The sequence below is a fragment of the Penicillium solitum genome, assembly GCF_028829755.1.
Source record: "Penicillium solitum strain IBT 25940 chromosome Unknown utg000006l_segment0_segment0, whole genome shotgun sequence".
Taxonomy (NCBI): Eukaryota; Fungi; Ascomycota; class Eurotiomycetes; order Eurotiales; family Aspergillaceae; genus Penicillium; species Penicillium solitum.
The window spans coordinates 347,611-360,217 of record NW_027072126.1 but is presented as its reverse complement, the minus strand read 5'-3'; the positions used below and the strand labels follow the sequence as shown (position 1 = coordinate 360,217).

The 12,607-nt window shown below is 43.8% G+C and overlaps 3 protein-coding genes across 3 annotated transcripts; 1 reads left to right on the top strand and 2 right to left on the bottom strand.

The window, feature by feature from the left end:
* Positions 1-1,705: 1,705 nt before the first annotated feature.
* On the bottom strand, positions 1,706-2,508 carry N7455_009258 (putative extracellular soluble lytic transglycosylase; the record flags this gene model as incomplete). Its single annotated transcript, XM_065606152.1, has 2 exons — positions 1,706-2,312; positions 2,366-2,508. The coding sequence occupies 2 exons, from the start codon at positions 2,506-2,508 to the stop codon at positions 1,706-1,708; spliced, it is 750 nt and encodes a 249-aa protein (XP_065460617.1).
* Positions 2,509-3,241: 733 nt separating this feature from the next.
* Positions 3,242-4,542, top strand: N7455_009257 (glycoside hydrolase family 5; the record flags this gene model as incomplete). Its single annotated transcript, XM_065606151.1, has 3 exons — positions 3,242-3,413; positions 3,477-4,446; positions 4,539-4,542. The coding sequence occupies 3 exons, from the start codon at positions 3,242-3,244 to the stop codon at positions 4,540-4,542; spliced, it is 1,146 nt and encodes a 381-aa protein (XP_065460616.1).
* A 5,853-nt stretch (positions 4,543-10,395) lies between these two features.
* On the bottom strand, positions 10,396-11,157 carry N7455_009256 (alpha/beta hydrolase; the record flags this gene model as incomplete). The annotated part of the gene is made up of 1 exon (XM_040962001.2): positions 10,396-11,157. One exon carries the CDS (start codon positions 11,155-11,157, stop codon positions 10,396-10,398), a length of 762 nt encoding a protein of 253 aa, XP_040807545.2.
* Between the last annotated feature and the right edge of the window lie 1,450 nt (positions 11,158-12,607).

Sequence of the window (12,607 nt, the reverse complement as noted above, 5' to 3'; positions counted from 1 at the left end):
TTCAAGTGTCCCAAACCAAAGCGCTTTCAAACGTTGAATACCTCGGTATAGAAGGAACATAGTTTTATCGACTCAAACAAAACCACATGTATAGTTGGCTGATGCTTATACGCCAGACAAACCTTATGACCATTTGCTGGCTGGCATTCTATAATTTATCCCTCTCTAATAACTTGTATGATGGAACATATATATTTGTTGCCCTCTCACTGAATTATCTACCATCAAAAACCCGCTCCTTGATACCGACTCCGTCTATCACTCCTATGAAAATCCACCCCCATACTTAAAAAATGACTTTTGCTCGAGGCAGGCGTATCCAAGCCAACTGTGAGATTTTGTGGGGCAAAGCAGACTACTATACTATCAGCATTGACACCGATGATTATGAATCTTTCTAGGCAGTTGTCAGAAAGGAAATCGATAACAAGCTTGGGCCTGCATTGCTTACCACTGATCTCTGTACACCTGCTCAAGGTCAAGACCATTTTAGAGATCACATCGTACACTTCTGGGCATGCAGTTTGCAGATTATCTATTGCATTCGGAACCGAGATAACGAGCCCATGGGGCGCAGACAGCGAGGATGAAACATTAATGTTGATAAGTAGGTTCCTTCCGGATTGTAATGAATTGGTACTGGTATCGCACGGCCAGTGACAAAGGATTAGCTTATAATGAACAAAGGATGATAGGTATTGCTTATTAATTCCCCGGTCTATTGACGTCGAGTTGTTATCACTGATACCCATGCCACGTCTTCATGATGCTCTCACCCTGATCGAAAGTTTTCCGGGAGCCCTTGTCTAGGATATCGGCCTTGAAGTTGGCGGCCCGGACCTAGTGCCGGGTTGAGGGGTTCAATCCAGAACCTATCCCCGATCCAGGTTAAGTTGGATTCTGCGAAAGTCAATTTACAAATTAAGCATGCTAAGAACTTAGAAGCTGAGCAGCGAGGTTCAGCAGCAGGGGATTTAGCTGAAGCTATGCATGAAGCTTCCATGGCGGCAAAAGATAGTAATGGTGCAAATTGTTAGATAGATACTACGAGTGGTTACCTGTAAACACGTTTTAGATGAGTAGTAAAAATGAGAAACTTGCGTTTGGTGGGGCGCACCAATACTGGGCTGTGGTATTGGTGTGCTTGCATAGTTAACGAATTATGCAGATATATGTTGGACAGTTTCACTAATATTAGGAGAGGCTCCACTTGTTACCCGTTTATGCAAAGGCTAGGCCTCCAAAGATTAGACTCGAAGCTTGATTAGGGATATGGTGAAGAGGGTGTTGGCCAATCAAACCCTAAATCGTTGCTATATGAAACATATTGATAAAGTCATTGGTTGCGCTTTAGTATCAGGCCTGCGATGCAGGCTGATGGCGAATGTAACATAGCTTAGCCCCCTGCATTAGTGTTGGAGCACCTGTTTTTCATAATATTGTTCTGTCATCCTGATACGCACTACTCATGCATTAGGGTTAGACTGGTAACTATATTACTGGATTGTGACCCACACAACTCTACAAATATACAATTACGTCTAGTCATCATTACCGCTCAGATCGTCGAAACAACGGATCTTTGTTATTAGAATTTATGCAAAGGGGGCTTTGAATCAAAACAAACCCCACCGAGTAGGTCGAAAATGGATTTGGCGCAGACTAGTAATATGAAGCAGCCAATCCAGGACGAAATGTTCAGAATCTAGCATAGGCTGCCGCCATCACAAGACTGTTGACACTTATAAGTCCCAATCCAACTACCATCACCATAAACATCCAGCCCTATCAACCACCCATTCATAACCTGATGCAGATAGTCTAAGTTCTGTGGAACACCATTAGACTGACCCTCCTCTGAACAAGGATAATGCTGCGTAAGACCCTTATCACCATTCAACCCACTACCCTTGGTGAACCACCCATTATACGACCCAAATGCCCGAATAGCATTGCCACCCGCCGCAACCAGTTGCGAAGCAAGATAGTTCGTCCCGGCATCAACATTATCTTGGATCGAATCTGTACACTGACCATCGGGATAGTTCGCACAGGATACCTGCATCAATCCCGGCGTAGGTCCGCCTGCAGATGCATTGCAGGATGATTCTTGCATTGCGAGAACTGCTAGGATTACTGGGTTCACCCTGTATTTGGATCCGGCGCTTTGGAAGTAGCTGTCGTATTGTTTGCATGCTGAGCCAATTCCGTTGTAGAAGTCTTCTAGAGAGATGTGATAGACATCGTCTATGGAGAGGTAGGGTGGATTCCAGCCGTTGTCGGTTATGCCAGTGTTGAGCCAATCTTCGGATCTGGACTTTTGTTAGGGGCTTGGATTGGTATGGGAGAGTTATTTGGCGCATACCCGTTTGGACCTGTGCTTGGTGTGACGTCTTCGGTTGCTCCCTTAGCTTTCGGGTTTGATCCTATGTTTGGGTTTGTGGACTGAGCTGTTGAGTGGGCAGCCAGAGCTAAGGTCGCTAAGGTGATCAGTTTGAGAATGGCCATTGCTGATATTGAATCTTTGGTATGGGGTTGATCAGAGTGAACTTCGAAAGTTTAAGCTTGGAAACCTCCTCACCTTTATATTCTTGAGATGTTGATTGGTAAGTCCTTTCTCTCTCCTACTCGATGTAACCTGCCAGGGATCCATCAGCTCCGATGATCATCACATAGCTCGAAAGGAGTTTCTTAAAGTAGACAGCTGTACGTACATAGGTTGAGAGGTCTAATCAGAAATTAATTGAACTAGTTCCTGAGTTGAGTATGGTGCATAGCCTATTTGGGTGAATGTGAATGTCTCGGTGTTTGGTTACCCTACCCTACCCCCGGTTCCATATACAGGTGGGTCCTTACAGATTGCGGATTGAAACTTCTGTTCCTGGAAACTGGGGCCATCTTTCATTTTGCATGGCCCGAATTCGTTAGCTTATTGGCGATCAGGATTGGGGGCAGTTTCGGATACAACCTGCACTGTCGATCTTACACTAATCGGCACACGTGCTTCCCATTATAGAAAGTGAGTGCGATTCATCACGTTACGAAAGGATAAAGGTACTCTCACTTGCTGACCTTTGAGTGGGGAAAGTTAGATCCAGTGGAGAGCGGGGGGATTTAGGGGTTTACTGTTTAAAAATGAATTTGGCCAAAAACACATAAATAGGTTAACCCAACCAGGTTTTTAGGATGATATCAGTAAGTTTCAGCAACTGTCCCTTGGGAAATTTATATTTCAGCTGCGATGAAATATTCCATCTCTAGTGTGGCCCTTTTTGTCACCAGCGTCTTGGCTTGGCTTCCCGAGGAAGGAAACCTCGCTGCTTTTAACGTCTCTCGCTTTCACACACTCGATAAGCGCTTTCAGCCCACTCTACCAAATGGCGTGAGCAAGATTCGTGGTGTCAACTTTGGAGGTAATTAGTGGATGCCTTTGTTAGAGGAAATAGAGGAAACGCCAAACTAATAATAGGCCTTAGGATGGCTCGTCAGCGAGCCTTGGATGATGAGCAACGAGTGGAACAACGTCATGGAATGCAATGGTGCTGCGACCGAGTTTGATTGCATGAAGAACCAGTACTCTGGAAGCAACCGCGAGAATGGTAACACCAAATTTGCAAACCACTGGAGAGATTGGATCAGCCCGGCCACAGTCCAATCCGTTCATGACGTTGGCTTAAATACTATCCGTATCCCCATCGGCTACTGGTCGTATGTCGACATCGTCGATAAGTCTAGTGAGCCTTTTGCCGATGGCAGTCGCATGTTGCCTTACCTCGATGCAGTCGTCGGAAAGGCAGCGGACCTGGGCCTTTATGTTATTATCGACTTCCACGGGGCCCCTGGCGGTCAGCAGCAAGATGCCTTCACAGGCCAGATAAACGTTCCCGCCGGCTTTTACAATGACTACAATTTCGACCGCGCGGAGAAGTGGCTCTCCTGGATGACAAATCGCATCCACACCAACAAGGCCTATCGGTCCGTCGGCATGATCGAGGTCCTCAATGAGCCTGTCTCCCGCCACGACGGTGATCGGTACCCAGCTCCGGGCGAGGACCCAGGCTTAGTGCAGAACTACTACCCCGGCGCCCTCAAGGCCGTGCGAGACGCCGAGGCGTCCCTGGGCGTGGCTAACGACAGGAAGTTGCACGTCCAGTTTATGTCAAGCAAGTGGGATTCCGGAGATGCGCGCACCAACCTCGAAGTCAAGGATGACCTCATGACTGCATATGATGACCACAACTACATTGGCTTTGCCCTGGGCGGAACAAGCGACCAGGGAGAGCTTATGAACAGTGCGTGCCATGACAGCCGTGTTGTGGGTGGCCAGGACTTTACGATTACCGGAGAATGGAGCATGACCTCTGGTGTCGACTGGCATAATGCCGATTTCTTCAGGAGGTGGTTTACTGCTCAACAACAACTTTATGAGAAACCTGGAATGAGCGGGTGGGTGTACTGGACTTGGAGGACAGAGTTGAATGATCCTCGCTGGACTTACTCTTATGCCACGTCTCTGGGATATGTCCCGACTACTGCAGCTGAACTTGAGAAGAATGTATTCCATCAGGTCTGTTAGTAACTTCTTGTCTGGACCGTTGACTACTTGCCATAGTTAATGTATTCGGTAAGCAAGTGACGCACCTATCATATATAATTTAAATTCATTTTTCCCAACCAAAATGCCATTAAATCAATTTAATTAGCTAGATCTCTATCTTAGACTTCGGCAAAACCCATTGGGTTTTGGGTTGGCTTGGGCTATCCTCGCGAGGGCTAGACCTTGCGAACTCCCACCATTTGGTCCCATGGGAGTGCCAAGAGATGGGGCTAAGGTAGACTTCGCCATAAACCGCAAAACCCATAAACCGCAATTGGGGTGGGTTTTGGGGCGAGGTCTGTAAACCGCAATGATTTATGGGGCCCCAATTGGTTTTTAAAGTGGAGTAGAATTGTAGAGCATGTGACCTTCATAATTTATGCAATTTTCCTTGAATTCTTCTGTATTTCATTTACATATCTGAGATTATTTTGATAAAAAAACAAGATTGTATGATTGTATTCTCTCCCTAATGATAATCATATACATCCTCATCGCGTCTCACACGCTTACGAGCTCGTAAATTAGCCCGTAATTGAGTACTACTCTCCGAATTAGAAGGTAGTATAGGCTCAGCTGTGTGATCCACTATATCAACTGTACTATCTAGATCCTCTATATCCTGCCCTTCTTCGTGACTAGTATCTTCCTCTGTATCACTGATTGGATCAATATCAACCATATCAGATGTAATCCCCTTCTCTTCCTTAGCTTCTTCAATCTCATCCCGTGTAAAGAACTCCTGTAACAATGCCGAGTCCTGTTCTTCTTTGTCGAACTTCGATGTACATAGATACATCATCAATTCCTGGATTGTGGACGCATGTAGCCTACCACGGCGGTAGTGACAGATATCCCGAGCGGTATTAAACAATCGTTCAACACCAGCACCAGTAGCAGGGATTGAGAGAATATCCCGAGCGAGAGCTGAAAGAGCGGGGAAGCGAGGTGCATTAGTCCTCCAGAACTCCAAAGGGGCCATATCAATAGTAGCTAGATTAGTTAGTTTAATAAAATAAAGGGTAAAAGCAGAGGCGAGGACATACCACTATCTAAGTACTGTATAATCTCATCGCCCGAAACCGCAAGATATGGACGGTTAGGCTTTAACATAGAGGCAAGGCGGGACTGTGATCCGATTGACGAAGGCGCTTCGGAAGAATTTGGCTGAAGATTTAGGCGCTTTTTGTATGGAGATAGGTGATCTTCTAGACTTTGTCGGTATATTGCTCGCCAATCATCATCCCAATCGTCAGTTTGAAAGAACTGGAACTTATTAATAGGATCAAGCATTGTACTGATCGCATATAGATGTCCCCGAATATTATCAGTCTTAGAGTAGTACTGACCGAGCTTCTTCCGGGATGCTTGTAAGGCCTGTAACATCTGTCGCTTCCAGCTAGTTCGTTTCCTAGTAAGCTGGGAGATTGATTTCTCAAGGTGTTCAAATAGCTTGTTATAAATCAGGAAGACATGGTGTGTTGTAGCGTCACGTGTCTTCGAGAGTTCAACTGTAAAATCGAAGAACGGCTGGGTGAGAAAGAGAAGGTAATCAACCTGACGCCATTCTTTATTACTGAGCGCTATATCAGCTCGTTCATACTCATCACAGAAAGGCTGGAAGATTAGCCGTAGGCGCTTTGCACGTCGAAGCATTAGGAATGTTGAGTTCCAACGCGTTTTCACATCCTATAAAGGCATAATCTTAACAGTATCGCTTTGTAGGTTGTAGAATGTCTCTCGGCGTTGAGGGCTTGCGTTTATATAAACAGCAAGATTTCGAATCTAATAGTAACAATAGTTAGTAATATATATTAAGAGAATTGAGGAATATATATTACCTTCGAAAGTGTATGAGCAATATCAATCTTCCCCGAATTAGTACACATGGACAGTGATCTCTGCTCATTCTATCGCGTATCTGTTGATTCATTGAGCGGGCAAGCCTTAATATGACCAAGCAGCTCATTCAGACTAAGCTGAATCACATATGCAAGGCATGGAACCCGAATAAGAGTAACGTCTTCAGACATAGACTCTTTTAAGGTATCAACCATTGTTTGGTTGTTTGATGTATTATCTATTATAACTGCAAAGACTCGGTCCTCAATCTTATGCTGTTTTAAGATATCAAGGAGGACGACACTTAGATTCACACCAGTATGCGATCCATAAAGTGGTTCAAACCCAAGAAGAACCTCACGGTATCTCCAGTCTGTATCAATAAAGTAGCCGGTAATAGCCATAAAGGCCTATGTAAAGGGTGAGGTCCAGCAATCAAGGGCAATGGATATCCTTGTGCCTTGAGGAAGTGTTCGTAAGATCCCTTCTTATTGGTCTTGTATAGAGGCCTTAAGCCGGCGCCGTAATGTCTTTGCTGAGGGGATAGATGGTGTAAGAGGGGCGGATTGGGCTTGCTGAATCAATTTATGAAATGCGGGATGTTCAACCAGCTGAAAGGGAAGCCGTGTATCCGTAATAAAGGTAAGAAGGCCCTGCTCCTAGCGTTCCTAAGAGAATTCTTCGACGTCCGGTATATTCTACTTATAGTAATTAGAGCCTAAGTAATTATGATTGTGTAGAATATCTACGTACCTTTTATAAAAACCGAGTAATATCCGATTTCTGACCCTACGAGGCCTTAACACAAGCTACAGTTTTAAGGTGTGTTTTTATAGTCGAGGTTCCTTGACGCGATTTTCTTCCATCCTTAGTCTCTCGGACAAAGTTTGGATGCTCAAGAATCTGACCACAGCGCTTACACATAACTTTTGGTACTCCGTCCGAGATATTTGCTACTTGTTGGAAATCATTCCAAGTAGTAGATTGATATGCTGCGTCCCAGGGTATATTGTGCTTTTTCCCAAAGCCAGTTTCAAGCCACTAGCTTACCTATTCGTTATGAACCATCCCGTCGTAAAGAAGATAGTTTTTCACGCGATTAGGGCCAACACGGGTTAAGCACGATAGAATTAAGAAAGGAATAGCCGGTCGGAGAAAATCCTCGGTTGGTAGAGTCTCCTGGCTCTCTGAGAAATCGGGAGTAAAATGATTATATAGAATAAGATTGTCTAAATCACTATTGTAGATAGACGAAGAGAAGGTTGACTGCTGAGTTTGAGACATGATAAGTTATAGAAGGTAAAATGTAAGGGGAAAATAATAGAACGGAGGGAATAATACCTATAGAAAAGCTTTAGATCCTTACAAACGCGACCAATAAATAGGAGAAAGAAGAATTAGTTGATACATCGCGTTTCTAACCTATATCTCGCTACTAATTAGTTGACTAAGTGGGTCAAGCTCCACTGTAAACCGCAATAAACCACTACAAACCACTACAAACCGCAATAAACCACTATAAACCGCATATAAATCGCAATAACCCATCGATAAACCGCAATAACCCATCGATAAACCGCAATAACCCATCGATAAACCGCAATAACCCATCGATAAACCGCAATAACCCATCTACAACCCGCAAAAAACCACCAACTCCTCTCAACACTTCGCAACCATATATGATCATCAAAACAGCAGCTTTGAACTTAGATATAGCCTCACCTCTAGTACCTTTCTAGTTAAAAATAATACCTGATTTTAAACTATGGAATTCCCTATCGAATGATACTAATAAGGTATAATAACAAGGGAAATCATAAACTGTAGAACCCCAGCTTTTACTTCGAGGAAAATCACTCAGCTTACACTATATCAAATATATATCTCCATGGCAAAACATATAAAAAATTACAACACTTAATTCAACACACTACTTTTGCTCAAAACTAATAGGAAAAAAGGCCAAATAATACAACCATAACTAAATTTTAATAATATCTGTAAAGCAATATAAAATTCGAATGTTTTGTAGCCCATCCAAGATAATAGTTGGAAGAGTACCTAATACAAGGTTAAAAAACAGTAATTTATGGTGATAAATAAGCAGAATTATGTATGCCAAGACCTTGAGTTTATGCAAAAATGGGTTGTAAATGGGTTTTTTGGGGCCCCAACAGAACCCATCAAAAACCGCAGTGCGGTTGCGGTTTGGGGGTTGGGGCGAAGGTTTGGCCCCAATTGCGGTTTATGGCGAAGTCTAGTTAGACCTGGCTTTGAACCGCCCATAGGTTCCAAATCTCAGAACCTGAACCTAACCTCAAGAGGTTAGGTTCTAAACTTTTTAACCTGAACCTAACCTTAACCTCAAGGAGGGTCGTTGAGGTTCAACCTCATGAACCTACATGAACCTGCATATATATAATTTTTCGACGCTTTTCCTCTTTTGGCTTTGTTAGCACTCACGCAGATAATATATTCTAGCCTAACAGTAGGTTATAATATTATATGGGGAAGTAATATTAGGTAAGCCTTATATCTTATATAATAGGTTTATATAAGGTATAAGAGAGAGGTTATACTTAGCTGAATAGGAAATAGTAGTAAGCAAAAGGCAAGTTGATTGTTCATATTGTTCTTAACATACCAGCTAGTAGGAAATGTTGATTCCTTATATAGCTAGTTGGGAGGCAATTATAAGAGAGGTTTTGCCTCCAAATGATGCTATATTGTCTTGTGACAATATAGATGACTTCAATACTTATGGCGATATTGAGTGAGTCACAATATAGTTTACCATATATCATCCGTCTAGGGATCATTTAGATAGTGCCGGTAAAATATATATAACTCTTCTTCACACCATAGTATATATCTTACATAATAATATACTAGTATGCTAACACGGATAATATAAATATTACTCGATAAGGCCTATTAAAGCGAGTTAACGAGGGTCTTATTATTCGATATATTATCCGTGGTTAATCCAAACATACGATCCTAGATATTGTGATCAGTAAGTATCTCTAAGAGAACACCACTTAGATTAGTACTAGTATAAGTACCTTCGAGGGGTTTAAACCTAAGAAGCACCTCCCGGTAGGACCAGTCAATGTTAATAAAATAGCCAGTAATAGCCATAAATGCTTATCCGAATAGTGAAGTCTAGTAATCTAACGCAATTGAGATTTTCGTATCTACCGGAAGTAGTTTAAGTGTAGAATCTTGGCGTTCCTTAATACGAGCAGATAGTCGACGTCGAACTGTATTAGTAGAGGGTAGACTGCGACAACGCCCATGAAAGTGGAGACACTTTTAGCGTCGCCAAGACATATGCGGGCACTCTTGGCAAGGTGGGTACTGCCAAGAACTAATTATACACATAAAATAGCCTAATAGGGTAATTTTTGCATTATTTTTGCATAAGGGTGGGCGATGGGCGTTAAATTCCAAAAGGCCCACGGGCCGTGGACACTTCCTAGTGCCCATGGACGGGCGATGTCGCAGTCTAAGAGTAGGGTTAAATATCGTCTAGCCAAGTTTTATAGAAATTGAAGCTAAGCTACGGAGTGAACCCAGCCTTATCATTTTGTATAAATAGGAGGGTGTCTATATTTATAGGAACCAACCAGATCTCCTAAAAACCAGTAAGTAATATATTGAAACCCGCACTCAGGCTCGGTCGTCTACCCCCCATGGGATAGCCTTACTTATATATATATATGTTCAACAAAAACCCACTTTGGTTGACTCCCTTCCTCTCGTGTACAAACAAGCAAAACAAGAATATACGAGCGAATGCTTAATCCACCCTCTCCGATGGGATAAAAAGTTGTTGTCGGAGAGTTTTGGTTTAGTTTAGTTTTGGTACATAGAATTGAACTTTGACTGCCTGGTAGATTGATCGAATCAATAGTCTTCGCGTTTTTCTTCCTGGATTCCCCAGGACAGTCTCAGGCTCCACCAACAAGTGCCTTGAGAATCGAAATTAGCTCATTTGGCTTGCTCAGGAATGGACAGTGTCCCGAATTGATAATCTCTGTCACAAACTTCGATTCTCCCCGCGCATTGATACAATCTTGAACCATACTTTTCTGAAGAGGTAGCATAATAGCCAAGTCCCGAGTGCAATGAACATAAGTCGTCGGCAGATTCTTCCACGGCGCGCCAGTCACATTCGCCGATGCAGCAAGCCAATTATGCGTGACATTGCCTGCAGCCAATTTCTCCGCAGTCGCCGAATTGATGTCGTTGAAAAATGCCTCCGCTGCGTTCTTAACAAAGACTGTGCCATCCCCGCTATTGCCTAGATCGACTTTAGATTGGAACCCATATTTCCAAATCAAGTCTCCAAGCGTGCCACCCGGCTGCACGAGCCACGCACTCAATAGAATGAGGTAAACAACACCCTTAGTGAGTTCATTGGCGTACAGGTCTAACGTAAGTGCTTCTGATGCAACGATGCCGCCGTACGAATGGGCTAGAACAATTATGTTGTGCCCAGTATCGATGAGATCTTTGGCCGCTGAGCGAACAACGATGACATCCTCCTTCAGCGTGGCTTCTGGGGGGCTTTCGTCGCCACAGGTAGGGAGCCGCGGGCAGCTGACAACGAGCCCCGCCTTGGTGAGCTCGTCGTTAAAAGCATCCCATGCTTTGGGGAGGAAGTAGGCTCCGTGGATAATGAGAATCGCAGTAGGGGTTTGAATCGCCATGGATAATCCTAAGATGATTGAGTGTCGGTCGTCACACTTTTTTGGTGGAGTTTGAGAAAAGATAACTGTAGTGGTGGGAACGTCAATAGGACACGGCACAGTAACCAACCAGGTAATTCTAGTCTAAGAATGCAAGGTCGCCAAAACAGGGCGAGGTACGGAAAATAGAGAAAGTGAGCCACCAATCTTTACACATCTTCTCACTACTCAAACTTTTGGCCCGAGAGTGAGTTGTCGATCGCAATGCTTCACTCGAAAATTGCATTTCTGAAAATTCTTGGCCATGTTTGGCTCCCTTTCGGTCTTAGCTCAGGCCCCGACATGCTTCGCAATTTAGCCCCTAAAGCTCTCTGCCTTCCGCTGGCCAATTATAGGAAAGTGCGGTAGGATACGACGTGCGTTGACTTCGCCACGCGCATTCATTTCGGAAATAAGTATTACAATGACGTTATCGCACAAAATGGGCGGCGCCAAATATTTTGTTTTGCCAGGTAAATGGTCGGCTTTTCTATTCAAAGCACGAAGAACTTTCAAACCTATGTCTATCAGCTTTCAGTATCATTTTGAGCTTCAGGGTCATGCGTACGTAGTTTAAGCGCCAAGCCCGTTCATTTCGTCGGCCGATTGATAAAATCATCCTCGTGTACTTGCTTATTAAACCTGTCGCCATCTCCTGTTCGACTTGATTGTCCAACAATTTGCACCATAGCCCAATCTAAGTTCGAAGTGAGAGTTATTCCAACAAAAAAAGAGAACGCTCGCCTTGTTAACGTAGTCTGAGCTGCGGATTTTAACACTTATCAGTAGGTTCAAAGCCTCGCCCATCCCTATACATGATTTAATGGTGTGACCCCTTTATTATTTGTGTCCCTAACTGCTTACACTCGTTTACGCACAGCCCCATTTTCACTGCTGTCCATCCGATCAGTGGCCACACCACCGAAAATCACGTCATGATTACTCCGCAGATGCTTGGGCTCCAGGGCTCTCTTCTTTAAAGGGAGTGCGGATGGCCTCTATCTGACGCTAGGGTCTACGACCGCAGCGATAGGTGACCAGCCGCGGCCAAAATATACACGTTCCTGATCCTTCTTGACTGGGTGAGGTCACCAATAAAACTGTTTTATGATCGGTTGTGCAAGGATATGGGAAAAGCATTTGTTTAGACAACGCTGCATCGGGGAGGTAAATTATCATGGCCCGAACATTACACGAGTCACATTAGCAGCCACCTTGTCCAATTGAATCAAGCAACGTACGATTAGTGGCATGCAAGTAATGTCTTTGAGCAAATGAAAATCCAAGTACACAATCTCCTTTGATTTGGCCAGTAATCAGACCGTCTCATCGGATTGAGACGCGGGAAGCAGAGCATTTACGGGATTTACGGGGAATTTGTAAATGACAGGAAAGTTCGGGCGAATCAATAGGAGACGCGACGATAGACATT